At 42.9% G+C, this 25,628-nt stretch overlaps 1 protein-coding gene across 14 annotated transcripts in view; it reads right to left on the reverse strand.

Annotated features, from left to right (window-relative positions):
- Positions 1 to 935: 935 nt before the first annotated feature.
- The window catches only part of MICAL3 (microtubule associated monooxygenase, calponin and LIM domain containing 3), a 189,519-nt gene continuing 164,826 nt past the window's right edge, over positions 936 to 25,628 (reverse strand). For 10 of the 14 annotated variants that reach the window (XM_087767975.1, XM_087767974.1, XM_087767983.1 and 7 more), the window contains 6 exons: positions 25,295 to 25,402; positions 24,446 to 24,539; positions 9,548 to 9,613; positions 7,096 to 7,195; positions 6,014 to 6,087; positions 936 to 5,929 (listed from right to left, as the gene is read on the reverse strand). In XM_087767975.1, the coding sequence (XP_087624101.1) occupies positions 5,745 to 5,929; positions 6,014 to 6,087; positions 7,096 to 7,195; positions 9,548 to 9,613; positions 24,446 to 24,539; positions 25,295 to 25,402 (627 nt within the window). In that variant the 3' untranslated portion in view covers positions 936 to 5,744. Of the gene's footprint in view, positions 5,930 to 6,013; positions 6,088 to 7,095; positions 7,196 to 9,547; positions 9,614 to 19,310; positions 19,362 to 24,445; positions 24,540 to 25,294; positions 25,403 to 25,628 lie in introns of all 14 variants that reach the window. The other 4 variants (XM_087767982.1, XM_087767976.1, XR_015707008.1 and 1 more) reach the window with 3 other exon arrangements.

A 25,628-nucleotide genomic window follows, 5' to 3' on the forward strand; every position in this document is an offset into this window, starting at 1 on the left:
ACCTTATGAACACCCGAGTTCATCCTTTGCTTTGAAAATGGCTGGGTGGGCAGGAAAATAAGACTGATTGTTTGGGATTTCCCCGGCTAGGATTTCCCACAACATCCTGCATGTTTTCTGCCTGTTGAAAAAAGGCACAGAGTCTTGTGATTTCCCTCACGGTCTACTTAATGACAGCAGCGCTGCTGACTGGATGTTATTCCTCTGGGCTTCAAGCTCCTGATGTTTACTGGACCCAGCCCCCACCACTTTGGCTGAACATCCGCCCCTTTCAAGCAGGGGATACCCAGACGAGAGGCCTTTTCTGACACACGAGCTGGTGAGGTTGAACCTCCGAATCCTTCTTGCCCTTGGTCCCTTGCCCCTGGTCTGTTCCAGGGGCACAGCTCCGGCGCTGCACGACTTAGCTAACCTTCCCGAGCTGGCACAGGGCAGACGAGACATGGGCATGGCCTGGTGGAGGCTTAAAACACCACAGAAAGTCAGCACAGGGGTGTTGATGTCATTCACTCCTTATTTCACTAAACGCTGCTATACCAACTCAGACGTTCACGCTAGTACTGCAGGCTAAGGAAGTGAGCTACAGCTACAGCAATGAAATCCTAGTTCCTACAATTCAATTTACATTACCTTCACCCCTTCTTGGCTACTGATCGTAATTTCTCTTCACAGAGAATCTGAAGAAACAATGTAAAATATGGAGAAAGGAGGACCACGTGTTTGGGCTGTATCAAGATCGGTCTGTTTGTATCTCAGATAATTCAGATGGGCTCCGAGTGTTCCAGCAAAAGAAAAATTGAAGTCAGGCCCTTTAACAACTAGCTTTTTATCTCATCTCAAGATCACCTACCTTCCCCTGGCTCCCGGCTTCCTCTTTAATCATCAGCCCTGGGAGCGAACGCAAGGGAAACAAACGGTAACTCCACCAACAAAAAGAAAAAATAATTAATGACTTTATTTTTTTTTTTTAGTTCAGTTGGCCATCTGAGGTGCTAAAATCTCAACACCAACGAAGCAAGTGTGCATAAAAACAAACGATAAAACACAACCAAACAGAAGAAAACAGGCTGGAACAGAGTTGGTTTGTTTTTTTTTTTTTTTTTTACAGGTAGGGTATACGCTTTTCTGTTAATACTCCATACATGCCAACCGTAAAAGCCTTGAACAATCTGAATATCAGAGTTCACTTTCATACAAAAGGGAAGATGATGCCAAAGCAGATCCCTTCACCTGGATTAAACTTCACACACACACGCATGCACGCACAGACACAGAGTATTTAAATTACTGCAATGCCATCAGACCATGGCATCCTCCCCTTCACATCTGCTTTCAGTGACATCCTCCGCTGCCCGGCTACCCTGCCTATAGCTGTACTCTGCGCAATCCGAAAGCAGGAACTTTCGGAAAGCTTCTCATCTCTGTTATTTTGCAACGGTCGAGAGCCAGCAATCTCTTTCTCTGTGAACTATATACAGGCTGGTTTTTAGTATGCTTTAGAGTTCTCTTTATTGCAGACAGCGATGACTGAAATTCCCATAAAGCCATATTGTGGCTTTTCAGTTTGTACACAGGAGATTTTATAATGCAACACCTTTCTCATCAACTGGTGCCTGGTGTAAACACTTAATTGAAAACTCGTTTTAAAACAATGTTAACCAAACAAGGTGTAGCTGTGAACATTTTAGGAACAGCTGCTAAGAAAATGGAACTGCTGGCTGCTCTAGATCATGCAGTCTAGACCACTTATAATACTTCATAATGTTCAGGATTAGGATGTATAAAAATATTAAAAGCCACCAGAGTGCACACAAATGTGGTGACTAGCTCTATGCAAGCACCGTGTTCTAAGAGAGGCCTAGGCATTGCACAAAACTCAAGATTCTTGACCGTGGGGGTAACCCAAGGATCCACTGGTGTCTTTACATACAAACAAATATTTACATAAAATGCAGAGACAGATAGAGAGAAGGACAGACTTTTAAAACTTGCGGTTTGCTCTAAAATATGTTCAGCAACGCAGTTTGTAACATGCCCTAGCGAGACTGTGGGGTGTACTGGTTAACTGAAAGAAGGAACATGCCTGGAAGTTGGAGCTGAAACGTCTTGTCACCTCTCCACCTCCACGCATAGTTCTTTGAAGCTCAGGATTTTACAGCCATTTGCGAGTTTTAATGAAAACATGGTTAAAAGGAACAGAACAGTAAAAAAAAAAAAACCCAACAAAACAAACCTGTACTGTGAAAACAGCAGATTGGTTGTTTTGGCAGCCCTCACTCCCCCATCCCCATTTGCTTCCCGGGTGTTTCCAGGAGGTGGTATCCCCCTCCCTTCCCCGCAGGGGACGGAAGCGCTTGCCCCATCCTCGGTGTGCCCATTCCAAAACGAACACAGGTTAGGTTCCAAGCTCGGCTCTCCTCCTCCCCGCTGCAGGGAGGAAGCGGCCAGCCCCCGCTACTGGACCGTGTCACAGGGGGACGGACGCCCTTGCGTGCCCGCTTCTGGGAAGCTGAGGGCCTTTTCGCTCCCCTCGTATGTGAAATGGGGACACGTCGTTGAATGCACGTGGCTGAGTCACATGCCGCTGCCCACCTGGGCAGCACAAAGAGCTAGAACATCCTACTTGGATTCTGATACAAATAAGGGATCTTGTGGTCACAAGAGCCTTCTTCAGCTTTAAAAATACAAAATTTGAATTAAAAATATTCAGATAGTAAAAAAACCCAGTATCTGATATGCAAGTCATATTCTTAAAGTGCAACTGAACAGCAAATACAAGTTGTGCCTTTTTCAACCATTTTGATATAAAAAGGCCTTTTAACATTCCCTTTCGTGTATTTTTTAATTTGTGTGTGCGATGTTAGCTCTTCATTTTCATTCTTGCTGCTGGAGGACTTCAGCATAACCTAAAGAGTTCCGTTTTAGAGTACGTGGCTTTCCCCTGCAATAGGGCACGTTACACCCTCAAGCGATATCACTCTTCAGCAGTGCAAAGATCTGGCCAGCGTCCCCCAGCATGAAAGGGAAAAGTAGTAAACTGGTATTTCTTCAGGATTTCTTTCCGTTCTACAGCTCACGTTCAATGATCTTTGCTTAAAAGTTAGATGTGGTCCATATGCCCCGTGTGCTACAAAATGGACTGAGGCCGATTCCCTGTGCAAGACAGTTTACAAAAAACTGTATCTAGCTTCCCTCTTTCTTCCCTCCTCCTCTCCAGCTCCCACTGGCCGCTCGAGTGCCGACGATGTAAACGACCGCTGCCAGTTTGACTTGTGCAGCTGGCCCCTGCACTGGCAAATGGGGGGAATTCTCTCTGCCGGCCATCCCGTTGGTAAGCCAACGCTCCGTGACGCTGGTATAGCAGGTACCACTTGCTGCCATGCACAGTTACTAAGTAGCACTGCAGCTGCCTGTCTGCTTGGCTTCATGAGCATCTAGATTTAATCTGTAATGCCTTAGCAGAAAACAGTAGGGGGGATAATAACGGGGAACACTTGAGGCGGAAAAAACATGTTTCCACAGTTAACAATCAGCACCGCTCAGAGCCTCTGGGGACAGTCCTACTCATTCTTCCTCGGGCTGAGGTATGCTCCTGACTCAGAGGTGAATTCAAATCGTAGACCCTGGCTTACAGAAGACCTCTCTGAAGGCGGCAGAGAGCCAACAGCAAGAAACCAGGCTAACTTCTGTCCTGGGGCAAAAGATTAAAGGATGTTCAGCCCTGCTTGGGTACCTTGCACCAACAGCGTAATTTCAAGCTGAACGAGTCAGCACGCTGTATGAACACGCTTGGGAATGGGACACTTTCTCAAGGATGTCGGGGAGCAGGCTTTAGTACTTCTTTAACAAGAAGAGAACATAGTCAGCATCCCAAGGGGGGAAAAACCCTCTTAACACATCACATGAAGGATGGGATGCATACCCAACGCACAGTGCTATTTCAGCTCTGCAGGACAAGTTAAGGACATAGTGAATCTGTCAAACAGTGAATGGCGCTGAATTGCTCAGTGCATGTCCTGCTCATTGCTTAACAGATGATTACAATGATTACCCTCCTGGCTGAAAAGCAGCAGCTTCACTAGCCGAGACAAAAGGAGCTTCTTCCAACAGATGCAGCAGGAAATGTGCTATTTTTGTTTTCATGGAAGTCCCTCTAGCTGTATCTCAGGAGTGTGAGGGTCCCCTCTTTCGGTGAGAGAGAGACATAAGGGATATTTCTACCTCACAGTTTTGGCTTTCTTGTTATAAAAATGTAAAATTTAAATAAATTATAGGTTTATTAGTCCAACACAGGGAATCTGCGATGCAGAAGAAAAGTATGCTAGGAACAGAAATAGATTCTTACAACTCCATGAGTGCGCAGGATTTTGTCATAAAGGAAAACTTCTAGGGCAGGATGCATCCGTGGGTCCATAAAGGCTGCCCATGCTGTGGAGCAGGGACCAATCCGCAGTAGTGTCTTTCTCTAACAGAGTTAAAACACTCCCTCTGCAATCAAATATGTGTAACAATCAAATTATTAATAAGAACACTAATAAATAGCCACAGGTAACAACGTCCAGTAATTTAGAAGTGGAAGTTGTAGGATGCAGCAAGCACACACACCCATCACTCATCCATTTTTTTCCTAAAAGATACAAAAATGAATCTTCTTTCAAGTATTAAAAAAATAAGTTAATTGACATAAAAGGGTCAAAGTGACTGAGGGCCCAGGCAGGTCTTAAGCTTCGTTTCCAATGTGCAAAAACAAAATACAGAGGAAAAAAATAAAAACACTGAAAAGTCTTAATGGTGGTTCAGTCACTTAAGGGCTTCTCCCTTTTAGGGGCCTAACAGCCAGGGAATGCCGCCCGGTAACACCCCTGCCCCAGCACACACTTACCACTGTCCCACAGTCAATATTTTCCAGTGTCAAAACAGTCACAACAAAAACAGAACAAAGAAGCCCACCAGCCTCTGAGCTGTGGCCATGAAGACTAAGGCCAGCAGTAGCTGTCTCTCCAGTGTATAGCAAAGCAGAAGGGCATCTTCTCTCTCTCTTCGTCTCCCCTTTTCTCCCCACAAGAAGATTTAGGAGGCTATGATAGGGAGAGAGTCCTCTGATGCCCCCCATCTCTCAAAACCAGGAGGCAGAGAGTTCCATCACACATACTAGTAGTATCTTCTCTGTTTCATATTTCTTCATATCCATGCATAATGATCAACTGCAGGTTTCTTTGGTGGGGAGGAAGACTAAAGCAAAGAAGGTGTTGCCCTGGGCTTCTGGAGCTCTCTTGGACAGCTGACTCCACCATACAGGCTGCTACAGGCTGCTGTGGTTTTGCAGAGAGGGTTGCCACTTCCCTCCCTTTTATTAGAACTGGTGTAGTACAAATGGGAAAGGAATGGACTGCCATAAATCCAGTTTAGTTAAGGGTACTTCTTCCCTTAACCTCCTTCCCCACATATGGATTATTCCTCTCCCTCCTACCACACACACAAAAATACAGTCCGTTGTATAGGACCTCAAGGAGACTCCACAGTCTCAACTCATTATCTTCAACTTGGCTTGCAGACATGTAAAACTTAAGCTTCTGGAACCAACACACTTATCAAAAGGCTTCTGAGTGCTTCAAACCAAATCCCTGCATGCTGTCGGACCCTTCGGAGGTTTCCCCTTCAACATCTTCCTATCCATGTAATTCTGGCGAACTCAGGGTAGGCCAACTGGACAACACAGACCAGCAGAGGTAAATGTGTTAAGCTCAGGACCAGTTCAAGCTAAAACCTTTGGAAAGCATGACTGCCTCCAGGTCCTTGTCTTCTTCTTTTTCTCGAAGCCGTTGCTCCTCAAGGAGAGCCACGAGAGAATCTCTCTGCTCCACTACTTCTAGCATCTCGTTCAGGATCCTCTTCTCCTCTGAGAGCTCCTCGTCTGTCTTCAGATGATCTATAGAGATATCAAAAACTATCAGCATACACAAGGCTGGAAATAGGCACATGCAATCGATGAAATGTTCCCTTTTGCTCTCACCTTCTACTGCCATCCTCTCCCGGAGTTCCTGCTGTAATCGACTCTGCCTGTCTTCCAGTTCTAGCTCCCGAGCGCTGAAAGTGAAACACCAGGAATCCAAGTTCTGGGCATATTCAAATACTCCATATGTTGCTTCATATCCATTCTCAATTTCTGCTCCCCCTCTAGATATCTGCTATGCGTTTTACCAATCTGTTTTGGAACAACTCTTAAAACACCTAAGATATATAACTGTATTTTTTAGACATTTAAATGTACTTTCAGCATCTCAGGTTCTTTACACCTTCAGTTAGGAAGTGCAATACAGAAAGTTGAGCGGATTATGGGTGGGATTAATCTAAAATGGTGTGAAGGAACAAATAAATCTGCAGTCACTGCAAAATTATACTTCACCTCTATGTATCTCCTGCCACTTCCCGCTCTAAAGACAAAATCACTTATCAACTAAAGACATGTCAGGCCACTGCCTTTTCAAATTCCAATGCAGACAACACCTTGGGAGTTTTTCTGACACAGTGACTAAGACGATCAGTGTCCACACTGCCTGGGGCAGCTGACATACTCAGAAACGAATTTCAGTGAATTTGCAGCATGGGGACTGAGAAAGCTCCCAATTTCATTAACAGGAAAAAAGCCTTATCATCTGAGCCCAAACGAGAGGCACTGGGGTCCCACTACAGACAGAGTGCCACATGGCAAAGGTGACTGAATTAAACACTTTCGGCTACACTTAAAAGTGGACTCTACCAAAACTAGGATGAGTCATACATTATGTCTGCATAGCTCAAAAAAACTTGTGTGAACAAGACGTGTTTTATCCAAGAATGGCTTGGGAAGGGCTCAGAGCTTTAAACATGCATCCATACTTCTGCATGTGCACAAATAGTTGGAACTTTCATTCTTTATTGCTATTATTCCTTCTTCTACCACTCTTCTGAGTCATATCTTGGATTCATATCTCAGCCAAGAATCAGCCTGAGAGACTGCTGACCTCCCGGCATTACAGGGAATACAGTACTGACACATCTTCCAATACTATTTGTAACATAATCCGCCTGTTGAAGCTTTGCATATTCACTCACAATATCATCAGTTCGGACTCGTAGCGAACCAAGGCATTCTTCTCCTGCACCAGCTTGAACCACTCCTGCATCAGCTTGGGATCATCCTTCTTACCCATGCCTGCCAAAAAAGAAACGTGGTAAGTTTTCAGGTAACGCCCTGCAATCCTTACAAGCCCAAACTGCAAAAACAACAATGGGGCAAAATGTGCAAAGAAAGCCGAGCAAGATGCTGCCAGAGCACTCCCAAGCCGGGTCCATTCAGTTTGCCTAGAGCACACAGAAGAGTGGAAGTCACCTCCAAAAGGATTCTCTTCTCTTTGGAGCCTGATTTTTTTTTTTTTTTTTTTGCTTTCTGATTTTCTTGAGATTGCTTGTTTCTTCCTCACTCTTACTGCAGAAAGCCCAGATTTCTGTAAGTATTTCATTTTTCCTTTCATTAGAAGAGCTTTATAGACCCTCATGCCAGCTACTTAAATGTATGCTCATCAGAAACTGATTCAATTGCCACTCCACGTGTTTTACCTTTATTTTCTTCAATTGCATGTCCTCGACCTTTTATTTTACTGGCCAAAAGTAACATCTCATCTTTTCTATTTTCAATAGCTAAATAAGTCTTTTCTGACTGCTCCTCCTAGCCACATATATCTATCCATCTTGAAGATCCCCCCTGCACAGTGAACACAGAAACTACTTCTACTGTATTGCACATCAGCGCTAGAAAGAAAAAGAATCCCAGACACATTTGCTAATATCAAAGCAGAATAAAAATACCTTGGGCCTTGGCCACCTAGTACGGAAGTCTTAGTTGGTATTTCATTTATTTTAAAAACAACTCCTAAATTTACTCAGTAGTCCACTGACGAATCGCCTATCTGTCAGGAGTTATGTGGAATAAATTGCAGAATGCTGTTCCCAAAGCCTTCTGTTGATATTTATCAACAAGAGCTTACCAGGGAAGCTCCTCCTAGCAACCTCCTGGTCTGGTCCACTGATTCTGCACTGAACTACCTGCAGACGAATGCTATGACTTGCATCAGACACCACCAAGGACACTAGCAACGCCCCTGCCTGCGTGGGAGTGGAGGCAAGAGCAAAGCCTCAAATCCGCCTCGACAGTATTTTCACATTGCTGCATCTTATCAGCTTGCACTGCACGTGACCCAGGCATCCTAAAGTAACTAACGTCCCTGTCCATGTTTGTTATTACGGGTACATACTAACTACATCAAGAGCAAAAACTCTCAAATAGTCATTTTGATGCTAATCAACCAGCAAGCTTACTATTCGAACTCTGGGAAACACTTGGCAAATACCACATTAATGGCTAGTTAATTCAGACCTGTGCCCTGCCTCCATCCTTAGGATCTCGGAGAAGTGCTGGACTCGAGCTAAATAAAGGAGAGCCTACAACTCCTATTAAACTGCAGCTTAGGCTGAGAATACCTGCCTTTGGCAAATCGTAATAGCAGACCCTTGGGGAATCCCAGACCTGGTTGTAGCACCCTAAGAGCCGCCGGCTCTGCGGACTTTATACCAGTGTGTTGCTCAGCTCCAAGCATTCCTTTCTGAGCATCTCTGCACAATATGCCCGTGTGGCAACAGGAGAGGGAGACTGTACATGCAGATGTCCAGTGCTGTGGCGCCATGAAAGCACTGGGAAGTCTCCCCATCCTTTCCGATGCCAGGATGTATAGAAAACAAATGCCTAAGAAAAAGCCAAAAACACAACGCTACTGACCTATGAAATACATACGTATTTTTAAACAGCCAATGAGCAGAGGAATAATGGGAGGATTGGAGAGGGAGCACTGACAACTGATGTGAGGGAGCACCATAGAAAGCAGAGTAAGTGGTTAGCAAAATTACACCATGAGCACACATAAACAACCCCTTCCCCCATGCCTTGGCAATGGAAAATCTAAGGCAAACTCCATTTGGGACAGTTAAAGAATGCACTCAACAAGACAGATGAGGGAAAACTGGTCTAGCTTAAAGGTTTGTTGGTTTTTAAAGTTCAAGGATGTTTTTGCAAACCAGTCCTTATAAAGACACAGTATTCCTTTAATCCATATATACTAATTAAAAGGCCATTTGAAGAAGTAGATTTTCTTCCCTTACCCCACTGTCCAAACATCTTTCAGGAGAACGGAGAAACTGAAGCCACCAAATGAAAACAGAAACTTTCGAGTGTGACGTTACTGCTCCCACCGCTGCTGCTCGATGTCCCTCCCAGTCGCTACACCTTCCCTAGCACAGCTGGGACTAGCAAAAGGGATACTGTACCTTTAGTACCTTGCCACAGGCTCAGAGAAGCTGGTTACCAGGTTGCTACTGAGAAGGTTGGTTTGGGGACACAGCAAGAACAGGGCTGGGGACGGGGCTGGGGGCCTTGTGGTCACTAGCTGACTAGTGCTGCTACAACAACCCAGCTGTGGTCAAGGAGAACAGGGAGCGTGTGAGGTTACGTTACCTTCATGGGCACAGCAAGGGCAGAAGGAGAGAGGTCTACGACGTGGTGTCCCGGCATTGGGCTCAACTTCAATAGGACCAAACGAGGAAGAGGAAGAGGCAGGAGAGGAAGAGGAAGTTGGAAGTGGAACGGAAGAGGAGGAAAGGGGTGAAATAAAAGACAAGCAAAGGACAAAAAGCATAAGAGTGAGAAAGAAAGGAAACACAAGAAGAAAAGAAAAAATACAAGAAATGGAAAAGCAGAAACAAGGGATACAGTCTACAGATGAATAATGTCCCTAATAAGCACAGATAACAGGTAAGAGGTAGACTGAGGTACTGGCGAACTCTTACTGAGCTGTACAAATACCAGGCAGGAGGTTATTGTTACTGTACTTTTTCCTAACATACATTTTTCAATCACATGGTCTGTAACTGAAGGGTTTATGAACAGGATGTCAGGACGAGCAGAGATGAATATTTAACTCCTGCTGATAAATGTCAGATTTCAAGGAGGGTTACAAAAAGTCTTGCCTGCATGCATAAGACACCAGCTGTAAGCAGCCACCCTACCTTAAAGCTTTATCAGGACCATGCTCTTATCACCACAGCAGCATCCACTGATGGTAAAAGCGTCCTTTTTAATGCAAAATAATTTCTTCAGGCAGGGAACATCACAGGCACAATCTGATTAACGTGGAACCAGCCTGCCAGGATCTGCTGTGTCAAGTATGGCGAGTACACACGTACTCAACTGGACTTAGAGGGGAAAAGGCTTTTACACGGACAAAAAAAGTGATTCACATCAGGGCTTGCGGGGCAATGACCAACTGAGGGCTTTGCAGAGTTAAAACGGTAAATTTAAAGCTCTCCCTTGACATTCTCATTTCACAAAGCATTTTAAAGCTTACAAATCCTGTTAGTATCAGTGACTTACTGAATCTTTTTCATCTTTTCTGTCACCCAGCGAAGGACAAACATTTCTCATTCTCTAAAACGGTTCAGCTGTTTTAACACTGAGAATTTGCTTTTCAGCTGTACTTAACGTTACAGAGATAAACACTAGGAAATAACCAACATCACTGATAGTTACAGGAGAACATATGCGCCAGGAAAGTGACGAGCCTGAAACATCAGAGCTAGCAGAATGGAACACTTACTGCTCTCAATGCACAACCGCATCTATAAAGAGGAGGCATTTCTGTGTTGGGAAAAGGCATAAACTCCACGACAAGAATATGGTAAGAACAATGCTTATTTTGGAGAAGTCAGCAGAGCTTGATATACGTGGTTTGGAGACAGCTGTACAGAGCTAGACTACCGGCGAACGGGGAAGGCTTTAGAAGGGACCATCACAGAACTAGACCAGCACACGGAGGACACACTGGAGCGAGAGGGAGAGCACATCGGCTTCAAAGCCTGTGACTGAGCAGCGCGGCTTTCTCAGACAGGAAGAAACCGCTGTACTGGGAGCGGGAAGGGGCAACATTAGGAGAGGGGCCACAGTTGGCCGTATGACAGTTGCAAATGAAGCATCGTACCAACATTAGTTGACAGTACCAGAACCTTAATTCTGGTCGTTCAGAATTTTCCAACTTCTTCATTTAAAATGAAAAAATACTAGGGCTTTTTTCCTATGACTGCCATTTCACAGACTAGGTTACAAAAGCAAAAACGAACAAGAAAAACCCCAAACCACAAAGGCACTGTGAAGAAAAAGCTTCCACACAAAGCAGAGCGTTTCGCATATGTTACCTATTATATTTTTTATTTCAGATCCTATCTTATTGAGCATGAATTCTTCTATAAATGCTTTAATGCTCTAACTTGGTGCTGGGGGGATCAGAAGACGGACATTTAACTATACAGAAAAATCCACTCCAATTTTTCAGGGTTTGAGATTTCATTCAGAATTGTGTGCATGTGTGTGTATGGGATGCCGATAACTCAAACATAGCTATATTTATACATTTCAAACCATAGACATATAGACTTGGTGAGGAATTCCCAATTTGCCATATTTGATCTGAAAATAAATACCTGGTATGTGAAAAATGCCATTCATCTCATTGTGACATGACCACAACTACTAACTTGTGCCATCAGTGAGCAAATGGTCTGATCCTAGGAGAAGATACCACCTTTGGTCTCCAGTAAAAAGCCACAGGACTTACATGGCAGAAGGCTGTAATACAGAACCCACTCCCTACAGTTGTGTTTTCTTCCTCTGCTCTTAGCTGTGCTATTTTTTAACAGAAATATTATCCTCCCACTCTTGTCTAAGGAAAACGTGTCCTTGAATCAAGTTATGTAGTCCACGGTATCTATAATAGTCCTGCTACTGGAAATGTTAACATTGCTTTTCAGTAAGATAATGAACATAACCTGTACTATTAAGATCCTTTCCAATTACTCCAGATGTAAATTACAGTTGCATCAGTGAATACAGGTTATATGATTGTTACAATTGCTTTGGAAGCAACTCCTGTCCAGCCCAGGACAATTACCAAGGCTTTAAAAAGTGTTCCTTATGTACCAGAGGTCCTAAACAGCGAGGACAAAGTAAAGCGCAACCTGAAAACTTACCTCTTATAGTTCTCTAAAGCTGTGAAAATTACACCAATTATTACACTCTAAAAAACATATCACGCAGTAGAATTTTAAATATATTTTTAAAAACTTCTCTAAGGTGATAGTCATGAAAACTGCCTCCCCGCCCTTGCTAATAAAGAGTATCAATACATGTGGTACAGATACTATACGCAGACTAAAATAGGAACTTTCTAATTTTAAGAGGAAAACTATTTTATCATGTGTCCTGAAATGGAGAAGGATTTTTCACTGACAGTAACAAATCTTTAAGTGTATTCCATGTCACACATTTCACTATCCCTTCAGATGAACACTTTCAAGAAAAGGCCTCTTAACTGTTTCAGAAACAGAGAACGGGGGAAAAAAAGATCATTTGATAAATGGAAAAAGCATTCCCTCAGCCAGCTGATAAGGTTAGACAGTGAATGTATCATCAGATCATTCACATTCCTGTAAAGGTTAATTTAAAAAACAAACAAACAAACAAAAAACCCACAAAAAAACCCCCAAAAAACCAACTTCACAGCAAGAGCTCTCACTGTGTGTATTTATGTTTAAAGACAATCCTGGGAAAAGGCTGAACTCGTCCAGTACTACTAAAAGGAGAACCTGGTTCACAATACGGTGTTAAAAACTGTCCCATCTACCTTGCCCTTATCATTTCTCCAATTACATAATGAAAATCCTTACATGTCTTCTTATTTCTCCCAAAGCCATCACTAATCCTACAGTATATAGTATTATTATTGTATTACTGTTTAGAGAAGAGACATCACCACCTCATGGTCTCATTAAATTAAAAACATGATCACTGCACGATGATCTTCCTGGCCATGGAGTCAGGGCCAGATGGGAAAAACTCTTTTGATAAGGAAATTAAAAAAAAAAAACCAACCCAAAACCAATCCCCTTTCTGTTTAAGTCTCCTCCATCACCAAAAAACCCAGGCCAGGTCTGGCAACACAGGTCTTCATCCACAGCATGGGAAGAGCGCTGCCGGCAGTACAAGCTACCCACTGCCCTGCTGAAGCGGTTCACTCAGGAGGAGTTGCAGAGTAAGAGAAGAACCACTTCTGTGACCGTTCACTTCTCAGGTTCCCTCTGTGCTGTCAACAAGAGTGAGGTGTGACTATAGCTTCTGGACAGAAAATTATCACTTTTTTCCCCCCCCCGAGAGGAAAAACTGCCAACAGACTGTGTTAATCACAAGCTGTTCTTTTTCAATGCCACAAGCCAACTTCTCTGAACGAATGTAAAGCCTTCAAAGCGGAGGTGAGCAGCCCAAGCGGCTGGCAAGCAGAGGCATTCAGAAGGGCACGTGGGGGGATGGGTACGGAGCCAGGAGCCGCAGCTTGTTGAGGAAAGGAGTGTGCCCCAGCTTCCAAGCACACTGAACATCCTGGAGAGGTAGAAGCTCTGCCTTGCAGATTAGCCACATCTCATCAATAAAGTAACTAGAATTATCTTGCCTCTGTGAGAAGAAGCCTTTCCCAGATCTTTCTGGGAAATCTTTCATGCAGCCATGACAAGAAAGACCTTGTTTGTCATAGCACCTTTGAGGGATTGCAGACATTGCTACAGTGGCGCAAACCAAGAGCCAGGCCAAGAATAAATACCATAGCTCCAAAGCCCCTTCAAAACAAGGGACAGAAATTGTATAGCCACCATGAAAATATACCTTCCTTTCCACTGTACGTTGTTCTTTGTTACACAAGCTACATTGGACTGTTGCCTTCATTTCTACTTTTCATTTACCTAATGTTTGAAGAGCAATACTTCAGACTGGTTTTGTCCTTCTGTGCTGTAGCTACGTAACACTTCTTCATTATCTGAAGCACAGTGGTAAAAATGATTGATCAGGATGAAGAAAGCACAGCAGAAAGTTTGAGGTGGCAGACACCATTATCCCTAAGCTACAGCTCACATTGATCCCCTTCACTATTTGCCCATGTCCTGTGGTATGAGAACTGTGACGATTTCTGAGAAGTGGTGAGCCACTGCGAATCAAAATGACTTGAACAGATATACCACAGACCAAATGGGACCACATCCTTTGCAAGCTTTGCATCCGAAGACTTAGATTTCTGTATTGCTGACTAACCAGGGCAGTTTGGAAATCAGCAACACGGGGCAGGAAATCCAGCTCTGAGGCTCATCTCAGCTCTCCTGAACCATTATGCTGGCACTTGACCTCACAAGCGTGACACTTCAGGAATTCTTAGTCTACTAACAAATTCCATCATTCATTTAGCAGGCAGACTAAGAGCTCTAATTTCAACTCAGTGCTTAAAATAAGGATCAGTCCAAAAGAGATCAGTAAGACAAACTGTGCACAGATCACAGGAAATATCCTCTTTCCCACCTTTTAAAAATCAGTTTTGGTCAGAAACCTCAGTACTGAAAAATAAAGCATTCCAACTTTACTATTTGGTGAAGTTGTTCAACAGCAGTGCTGTAAAAGTGCAAGAATACAGAGAGCCACCTCTTGGAGAACAGCGTTCACACAATTGCAGGTATGAAGCTGAGGGCAAGGATACTGACAACTATCCCATAAGCACATCACTCAGTGTGTCTGACTTCACAGTCTACTAAAACTGTAAACCCCAATATTCTCTAAAGTACCATCACTAGAAGAAACCTGGGGAAAACTCAGAGACCACTGATTTGTCATGCAAACTGAACCACACCTTTATTTATCCAGCAGAAGAGAGGAAAAAAAAAAAAAAGGTGGGAGGGGAAAGCAAACTAGGCAAAGCAACAGTTGGAGCAGAGTACACACACAAATGACTGCACAGAAGTCTTCTGCTTCTACTAGACCTCAAGGCCCTTCAAAATGCAGTCAGAATTAGCAGAGTCCTGCACTGGCCCTGCCTCCCAAGGCTTCGTTTCTGTGTGCAGTTGTGAGAGGTTTGCAGAAAACAGCAGGTAAATGGTAACTGCTTGCTTCCAGCACCTAACAAGTACTCTAATTATACTTATCCAGTTCTGCTTATCAAGTGCTCTTTCCTGCTCCAAATTCACAGCAAAGGAAACATGTTACCAATTCACTTCAGTGTCAAAAGCAGCTGCAGACTGCAAAAACAATGTTTATCTTACAACTCCACTCCTCTTCCAGGAGAGCTGTGTTTGCCAATCACAAGAAATAGGACTGTTCCCACTTGAGTATATCAAGACTCCAGCCCTGCAGAGTTAGATCTGCAGGACTTTAAAGGACACAGTCAACTTAAGTATTGTAAATAAGCTAATAAAAAGTGAAGTTGTTGTAGAGTATGCTTTAAAGAAAGTACAAAGGATTAAAAAAACCCACAATTGCACTTTTTTTCCCTTCCCTGTTTACCTGATGCTTGTAAGGCTCTTGTCAAGGAGAACATATATCTGAAATCAGCACTATCAAACCCACCAGCTCTCTTCCTTACATCCTTCTTGCCTGTCTCGGCATACTCCAGCCAAGAGCAAAGCAAGATGGGAGCACGGGGCTGTCTCCTCAATGGTTCCCTGCTGGGTGCAAGGAAAAGGAAGCCGCTCATTGGAATGCAGAGGGAACAACAGAGGTACTTTCCACAGGCAGACAAGGAGCAAACTGGGACAAGGAACTGGTGGGTAAGGAGGAACTGAGGCTGGGACTAATTAAGCAAGGATACTAAGAATGCAAACTACTAAAGGAGAAGAGACAGAGAGAAGAGGGGAAAAGGGGGAAGGAGTGAAAAGAGAAGGCAGATTCATGGAGAAGATATGACCTACGATTTTCCAGACAGATAATGCTGGGTAGAAGAGTGAGCAGAGCCCAAAAAATTTTGGGAGAAGGCCAGAGGCAGGGATTGAGACTGTGGGGACTGAGTCAGTGGGAAGACCAGAGCAGGAATGAAGGACTCGGAACAGCTAGTGGGGAGGAACAGGAGGTCTGAAGGGTAGAATACTAGGATTTCTTTGTCAAGAAGGTAGGATTAAAATTAAATGCCTAAGAAGCTGAAACTGGGACTGAGAATGAAAATGGAAGTGGGGTAAGGAGCTTTGGATGGAAAAAAGACAGGATTAGGACAAGGACTGTCTAGGAAGAGGGAATAAAAGGGACAAAGAGTGTGTATCTACCAGAGCACTGTATCGTTCCAGCGTCTGGCTCAGAATCTGTGTTTTCAAGTCTCACCATTCCACAGCTGCCAGCAAACATCTGTGAAATCCACCGCCAGTGTCCCATTTCCTCTCCATGAGGATCTACACAGAGAGGGACAACCTAGCATTGCTATCAGTTATTCCATAAGGGCATGAGGCAGAGTTCACTGAGGTGGATCTAAAGGTTGTAAATCTGTTGATATATCAACATAATACAAAATCTTATTTTCAGTTGACTTTGCAACCTTTGTAATGTTCTTTTAACATAACCGCATATACGATATACACATAGGAATAATTACTCAGAATTTAAATGTGACCATCTGTAGTGTGAAATGAAACATCTGCTTTACAGCAACGGTACACGACATTTTAGAACAGGAAGAGAGGATTATGGCATTCAAGCAGAGCAACGAGGGTAGTTAAGACAGCAATCTGTAATCCTGCAAACTGGACCTTGACCAAAGATGTCAGAAGTTACCACTCCCTTGCAGAACTTGTTGCACAATCTGTAACAACTAAATGAAACGCAACTCTCGTTAGTGTAAAGAAAATCCAGAATAAATTAATGCCCTAATAATTCAAAGGTTATTACCAATTTACAGATAGCTTTTCAAAGCATTTTGCAATTTTGCTTATCATTCTACTGACTGCATGACTCTAAAGTCATGCCTATGCCTCAGAGCCACAGGGTGCCAGTAGAGTAATTAACTACACAGCCATCCTCGCTGCCTACAGTGCTCAGCAGGAGGGCGCAGCCACAGGGCCTTCCGGGGATTCTAATGGCACTCCACCCAGACGCAGCATCCTGCGCAGGCATATTAATTTTGGAGCTGAGCTCTAAATCTGCCACCGAATAGTGACAAGTATCATCAGAGCAACGTATCCCTTCTGGCAAAAGTGTTCTGGCAGCCCCAAAAGCAAGTATAAAGCAAATTCCAGAGGCAACAAAACAATACTATAAAGCCACATACTCCAGCAGGCTATACTGGCTCATTGCATTTAAAGGGATACTGCCCAATATGTTTTTTTAAAAGTTTGTTTCGAAAAAGGTATTTTTGAGATGAGCAGAAACTTAATATATTTTTAAAATTTATCAACCATTTTTAAAAAATGTAAATATTGTCTCTGACGGTTGGAAGCCCAAGTGGCTGAGTCACCATACGAATAAAACCAGCCTGTTATAGAAGATCAAAAATGACCACTCTGCGGTGACTGTCTGAGCTCAGAGAAATGGAAAAAGCCAACACGCAAAAAAGATAAACAGTAAATTAAATTTTTCAATTAAGATTTTCTGCAACACAATTTTTTAAGTGACAGTGTCCCTTTAAGTAAAGATTATTTTGCTTTTCTTAAAGCCACTATTCGTGATTTTGATGGGATCGCTGTCTCTAAAGAGGCATTAGGAGGAGAAGCAGGAGGAGGGAGAGGTATAGTGGAAATAGCATTAAATAGGGATAAGGGGCTGTTAAGTGTAATTCAGCATCAACCCTTTTACAGCCCCTACTCTGTGCTTATAAGGGTACGTGCCAGCCCTGATGGGCATAACTAGAAAGAGGGTTTCAAAGTCTCTCTGTAGAAGATACCCCAGGAAAGAATGCCAGAGGGACTGAACAGTGAATGAAGCACGGGGCTAGCGGAGAACTATCACATCAAAATTAGCACAGGGGAACCAGGCAACAAATTAGGTCTACTAAGGAGAAAAGTCTTCCATTTTGAAACTTGAACTTAGGTGGATATTTTTAATTCAGGTGGATGTTCTTCAATAAAAGCCTGTTGTGCCATGACAATTTGGAGTCATTCCCAACAGACAGCTACAGATGGATACTATGTGGGACAGCCTCCCCCTGGAGGAGGAGAACAAGTGACAGTTAAAAGCCTGGGCAAGATGACATTTGAAGGATCAAATGCAGAACATAACGAAATCAGGGGAAGACTTCTAGTGATGTGTCTTGGATCAGGCCTAGAGCGTGTGGGTCTTCCGCTCCACGGAGCTGGACTGTAATGCACTCCCTCAACAAAAACACAGCTTAGATCAAGCAACCTTATACTCCGGAAAGACAAATGCAATGAGACCCTCAGATGACAAGAAAACCGAGCAGAGTTTGCTTTCTCTCGGATCCGCTGACAGATGTGTGTTCATTTTATAAGAATAGATTTAGGGTGATTAAATTAGCAAAGGGAATTTAAATTTTCAAGATGGGCAAATGCTAAACAAATGCCGTTTGCAACCCAAAAGTTATCCACCTACTAAGGGATTCAGGAAGTAACATTAATTAAAGAAATGCAGAACCATGGTGCAGAGTGATGACCAGATTATAATCACTACATGAAAAAGAGCTAAACACTGTAACATATGTTTAGCACTAAATGGGATATTAAAAAAAACCAAAACAACATAGCAAGAAGCTTATTAGCTGTATAACGATGCAAACTGGGCTGACTGGAAACTCTAACAGCAGATTCCAGCAAAAATGACTGGAACTCTTAACAGTAGATTCTCTCCAAACCTTTCAGTAAGAGAAAACAAGAAGAAGTATCTGTCAGCTAACAAGTGTTTCCAAAGTCTCTTGAGGGAGCATTTTGTTTTTGTTAGATCATCACCACGCTCTGGCTTTTTTGGAAGAAGCAAACGAGCCTCGGAAGGGGAAGAGGGAGGCAATGGCATGACTAATGCTTACAGTGCTGTTAGCTCTTGGGAGCAGGTCAGTTCTGCTGTCCCCTTAGCACCAAAATATTTTCCTAAAGAGGATTTCAATGGTAGAGTTGGACTTTGCAAAGGAGAAGCAAAAAAACCAGAACGGCCTTCCACTGCTAGCAGGGAAGGTGGCTGGAGTGAAAACAGTAAGTAAATTTTGAGATAATCAGCACTGTGGAAAATAGAAGAGGGAGCCTTACACTGGTTTGTGGAGCACGCCAGGATCTCCTCCTCCTGAGCTGGAAAAGGGGTTCTGCTATAGCCAGTCATGTGCAATGGCTGTTTCTTCTGGGTTGTGAGCCAAGGATGGGAAAATTAGGTGAAGGGAGGAGTGGGGAGGAGTGTCAGCAGGGTTAGTGCCAGCAGGAGGTTCAGCTATACATACCACCCAGATGCAAGTCGATGAGGTCACTGTAATAAGACTCTCCCCAATAGTCTACAACAAGGAATTGGTGAAGACAGAGTTATTGAATCAGACACCCACCCTAGCCCCACACAGTCAAAGCAATATATGAGAAAAAGACATACAGACAGAAACAAGAAAAAGGCAAACAAGAAATATGCAGCTATACACATGGGCACATACATATATAAAATATGTCTCTCTTTCTCTGTATATTTACATATATGCACGCACACACACAAATATATCACAAACACATATTGGGAAGATGAGGAGAAAATTCCCAGCAGGCAGGCAAGGACTTCCAAGGGGAAAAATCAAGTAGTCTACACAGAGACACTTCACCTATTTCAGTCTGCACCAGTACCTGACACATGTTTTTCCTGTTCTTCCTGAGAAAAGCAGAACTAATCCTGTTGCTTTCATGCTGAGCAATATGTCAGAAGGACACAGTGTCATTTCTTAGGTCAGCTGCAGGAAAGGTGTACGGGTTGATTTCTTGGAGGTGACTGAGTGGAGGATGTGTGCGTACAGCCACGGGTGGAAGGCACTGACTGAGCGCTGACACAAACGGCAAATGCCTAAGTGTAGAAAGATGGGTATGTGTCTTTCTGCTCATGCACTATCTATGCCAGAGAAGAACCTGCACAGAAGTGTGTGGAACAGAGACATGTACGTCCACAGCTGCTAGAGACAGGTACACCGTGAGTCTAGCACCGTGTAACGTTTCTTTGGGGAAGAGACAGATGGGAACACTGAGAGCACTGTTTCTCACTGCATATGATTCACTTGATGTAAAGAGGTGGCTCTTAAATTTTTCAGTATTGATCTGACAGTAGGAGACATTTTCCCAGCTCTTAAAAATGACTATCAAAGTTTATCATAAAGGAGGATAAGGGAAAAAGAAAAGGTTCCAGAAATTTCTGATCTGACATATTTTTAAGTTAATAATTGAAAAAATGAAAAATCCACACAGGAAATCAAAGTCATAAGCATGTCCAAACAGGCGAATGCACTATAGTACGAAGCGCTGCTACATGAGTAGCAATCCCATCCAAGGTGTCTCTTGGGACACCGCAGAAAAATGGGAAAATTCTTCATTGAGATTATCCTACTTTACCTTTGCAGTGTGTGCTGGTTTTGGCTGGGGTAGAGTTAATTTTCTTCACAGTGGCTAGTATGAGGCTGTGTTTTGGATTTGTGCTGAAAACAGTGTTGATAATACAGGGATGTTTTAGTTACGGCTGAGCAGTTCTTACACAGAGTCAAGGCCTTTTCTGCCCCTCACACAGCCTCACCAGCCAGTAGGCTGGGGGTGCACAAGAAGTTGGGAGGGAACACAGCTGTCACAGCTGACCCCAACTGGCCACAGGGCTATTCCATACCATATGACATCATGCTCAGCATATAAAGCTGGGGGAAGAAGGAGGACGGGGGGACATTCGGAGTGATGGTGCTTTGTCTTCCCAAGTAACCGTTACCTGTGATGGAGCCCTGCTTTCCTGGGGATGGCTGCACACCTGCCTGCCGATGGGAAGTAGTGAATGAATTCCTTGTTTTGCTTTGCTTGCGTGCACGGCTTTTGCTTTACCTATTAAACTGTCTTTATCTCAGCCCATGAGTTTTCTCATTTTTACCCTTCTGATTCTCCCCTCATCCCACTGGGACGGAGTGAGCGAGCAGTTGCGTGGTGCTGAGTTGCCAGCTGGGGTTAAACCACGACACAGTGAAATACCATGATGCAAAAGAAACGAGGGGGAGGTGGGAAGGAAAAAAAAAGGGATGACAAAAGCTTAGACCACCTGTATATGACAAACTTGCCACCTGAAATAGAGCTTACATTGTCACTTGAAATAGAGATTACATTCCAAATCATTCATTCTTGCTATGAATGTGACTTTCAAAGGCTGAGATTTTCAAAGATAATCACAGAGAACATATTAAGGCAATTAAGTAATCACAAGGTGTGAGATCATTTTCTGAATCAGAAACTAAATGTTAGATTGAGCATTCAGCTTTTAAAAGAATAAACTGCACCTTGCCTGAGGCTGAGCCTATTTAAAAAAGAAAAAGACAAAGAGCTAGCTAAGAAGGTGCAATTATTTCGTCAAAATTAAAGTTGACAATGACCTCAAAAATGTTTCTGAGTCTGATTAGCTCAATAGCTAGTATCAGCATATAAATATTCCAACTTGACAACTATCAGATAATGAGTGAAATTCCTGAAGAGAGTATTGAGCTGTCTGTACCTATTGCTAGGATCTAAATTAACTGTACTCTCTCAGGAAGACAGCAGAGCATCACTGTGAGGAATTTATTGACAGTCTTCTCAGTACAAGTCACTTGGCAAGAACATATTAAGGATGATGCAAAATGGATGGAAAATAGAAGGAAAATTATTCTAAGTAAGCAAATTCTTACCTATAGTACTGGGTTTTGTTCTTACCAGTCCAATTGAAAAATACTTTTTTCTAAAAATGGAAAGAGGTCCAGAGGCCAGAGATCTGAGGAATTAAAGTTATGGAAGATCTCTACAAAAGCAAAATTTGAAATTCTCTACAGACAGAAAAGATGACTAACAGGCAACATGCTAAAAGATCATAAATGACAGAGAGAAGTAGTTCAGATGGTCTTATCTATCTTTTTCTACAATAGAAAAAGAAAAGAATCAGTACAAAATAGAGAATTCTGTTTCTTCTGTCAGGATTTTCAAGTATGTAGTAGGAGGAAACTACTACTAATACTATCTAAAACTTCATATTTAAATGTCTAAATCAGTGAGTGATTTGTTCTTTCTCTACAGAGAGGAAAGCTGAATAACCCACTCATTACAGAGCCTAATATGTTCTCCTAGAACAGTTAATACTGGTTGCTGTCTATTGGACAGCCATTACTTGAGGCATACCTCCCACCCTCCCCCATTTCTTCCCCTTGTACAAGCTTATTAAAAAGAAAGAGATTTTTTTCTTCAGATGACACCACCACTTTATACACCGCCCTTCCCTTTTTTAACTTTTGTTTACATGGTTTCATTAGGGGAGGGACCGATCAGAGACAAGCGCATGACTCCTCACCTTTACACACTGGTACTGGCTGAATGCAGGGGTCACTGTTAGGTCGGTATTTTAGGCAATGCAGATGACAAGAAAATTATACTGCCCTCCTGAATAATTAATGGTTATTGGAGGCAGAAATTAATTGTACTTACGGAATATGATGCCGCAGACTTTAAAAAGAAGGAATTCAGTTATTTTACTGCAAACATATGTAAAATGTCCATGCAAGAGTGGCTAGAGAGGTGAAGCATGGAATTAATTTATAATCTTGTGTTTCGGTCAACACAGGTTAGAACATGATTTTTTTTTTTCCCCCTCCAACAGAATACATTTCTTGCTAACCCCTGAAATAACTGGAATAGTTGAGGCTGGGGAATTCTTTATGACACTGTTAAGCTTCCGTAACCATAATGTATGATCTGTTGATAGAAACATGTTGCAAGAGCAAAGCATACCCTAGAGACTTCCTGAAGAAGAGAGATTCATTTTGCAAAGAGTGACCTACAATTTCATAATTCTGCTAGGAAATTCACAAACACACAAGCTCATCTAAGACTGCTTCCATTTTGGGAGAGCTGGGACTGAGAAGTTAGTTATACAAGGGTTTAATTCTGCAGTCTTCCACATAAAATAGCAATTCTTGGTCATATTCTGCCCTCTCTGAACGTTTTTTAGGCATTCTTCTATCATTCTTCAGTGAGAGCATTCTATCATGAAGAAAGTTCTCTCAGCTGCTAAGATTTCCCACTTGTCCTGACATGTCTTACGTGAAAGTCATTTAGCAGCTGAGTAATCAAGACAGACTTCCAGATGAAAAGAAGAAAAAGGAAAAGAACAATTAGAGATAAGAGAGGTGGTTTTAGTAATTGCAGAAACTGGCAGGCCAGAGAACAGTAGCGGACACAGAAATATACAGCATAAGGAAGGAGGCACCACCGCAAAGAAAGAGTTTTTGCACAAGGCTAATTTTTTGAACCCACAAACGAAAAAGCCAGTCAGATCACAAAACCATTGAAGTCCTCAAGATTGTTCTCCACACTTGTAGTATCTATTTGCTTGCTTTGGTAACCACTCAGTCCTGCTGCTTTGGCACCCTTATGGAGCATCAAACATACCTAATCCTGGCCAAGTAGTAATTGGCGGGAAGTCACAACAGACTTTTCCTCTGGTGAACCTTCACTGCTTAATCAAGTTCCATCTTCACAGGCACAGCGGTGGCTCTTCAATCCAAGCAACAAGCCAAAACAGTTTCCAAACACCTGTTCCACCATTACCATTTCTGATCTCTGACCCTTGTAATCAGGTACATAATCCTGGGCCTGTCAGGTATACGCACACTGCATTTGCCTGTTGGATATTTGACTCCTTGCAATTGAGGATTCTTTTTTCCAAATCATTATACTACTATCAGCATTATCTGAACCAAGTACTCCTCCACTCATATGCTTGCCAGATCAGATGATACTCATTTAATTTAATTTCAAGTACACATAACATTCCTTTAACAGCTTGACATGGATACCTTTCAGTACACGTGTGCATTTCTGCTCTGCACAACTTTGTTGGAAGTAGCCAGTGTGCTGGGCTGTGCAGTGAGGAAGATGTTCTGTGATGGTCCCTTGTAAGGACACTACCTTGATAATCCAACACAATAGAGAAAGCACACACAATTTCACAATTACTTCCTTAACACACAAACAGGGTTCTTTTACTGTGACAGCTTTATGTGAATTGTAGGAAACCCCTGCAATTTTTTAGCCGTAATGTCCAGTAATATGCAGAACCAGTCAGACAGCCATTATTAATAATTGGAGAATCACCTCCTAAGCCTCAGGCAAAGACAAGCGAACTAAGTCTCTGCCGATAGGGAAGTCCCAGAATGAGAAGAAACACAGGAAAAACAAGGCCTCAAAAAGATAGTAGAAAAGGGAGAATGGATTCATATTGGACTATCTCTAGGCTATAATGGTCCAATTGCCTCTAAAATCCAAGCAGCTATGGACTACCGCACAAGCACTTGATAAGAAAACATTAAAAACCAAACCGAGTTCTGATGGATACCTGCTTCTCCCCGAAGGGCCTTCTCTACAGCAACCCCTCTCTCCTCGAGTTGCCTCTGCTTCTCTTCCACTTGTTCAAGCTGCCGCTGGATGATCTGTTCAGAGAAGAATGGAGCAGAATCTCAGCAACAGCAATTCTCCTGCTCTGTCTGCAGCACTCATTCAGCACTAAGTGACTTCAGTCAAATCAGCCTTTTTGAAAACAAGTATTTGTATTCAACAACACACTGCTTCAAAAGCTAACTGCTTCAAAAGCTAGCATCACAGTCCCTCCAGTGACAACATCCACCCCACCCTCTTCCATCCTATCCCTTAATTTTGCAAACACCTTGATACTCACTTATTTGCTACAACTCCAATCACCTTCCTAAACCCCAAAGTGAAAGGTGAAGCTATTCAGTCAGCTGAGCCCCTACCTCAAGTTTTAAACAAATCCCATCACCTGTAGGTGATGCTAGCAGTTTTCCAACAGATTCTCTGGTAATTAAAGGTTAATTTGGTAACAATTCACCCAGCAGCATAATCTAGCAAAGCAATGATAGGTGCAGCTTCATCAGGTATCTGACTATCACTGTTCTGTTCAGTGCACGATGCTTCACTCATCTCCAGCTGGAAAGGTGTTACGGTCATTATTTTTCTCACTGCAAAACTATCATGATAGGTTTCAGCCATTCTTCCCATGTCTGTGACATGATATCAAATTTGGAAGAGGGAGTAGGAGCAGGGACAATCATGTAGAAATAGAAGTAAGTTCCATCTCTGGATCTATTTCCGACACACTCAGAGGAATGTCAGGATCATGGTGCTTTCGTTAACTGTCTGCCATGACAAGAAGATTGTGAGACACTACCTGAGCTCTGTGTAACCTCTTTAGCTCCTCTTGCTTGGCTTGTCTACGGGCAGCTTTCTGTACTCGCCGGGTCAGCTTGGCATTCAGTTCCTCTTCTGTGTAGGCTCTCTGAAGGAAGGAAAAACAGGGGCAGATTTTATTTGCATGCTCAGAGGTATTGGGGGAGGGATGACCATTTTCTCTTCCAAAAATCTCAAAAGGGAGGTGTTCTGTCTTTGCCATGGCTGTGTGAAAAGTCAAGCTTCTGTAGGCAAAGGTGTTCACAGTGCAGTGAGCAACAATTTCAGGGTCAAATCAGGAGTGAAGAAGCATATCAGCCAACTGCAAAACTGTG

The sequence above is a fragment of the Nipponia nippon genome, unplaced genomic scaffold, assembly GCF_047370975.1.
Source record: "Nipponia nippon isolate SJK-2023a ecotype South Korea unplaced genomic scaffold, ASM4737097v1 scaffold_3, whole genome shotgun sequence".
Lineage (NCBI taxonomy): Eukaryota > Metazoa > Chordata > Aves > Pelecaniformes > Threskiornithidae > Nipponia > Nipponia nippon.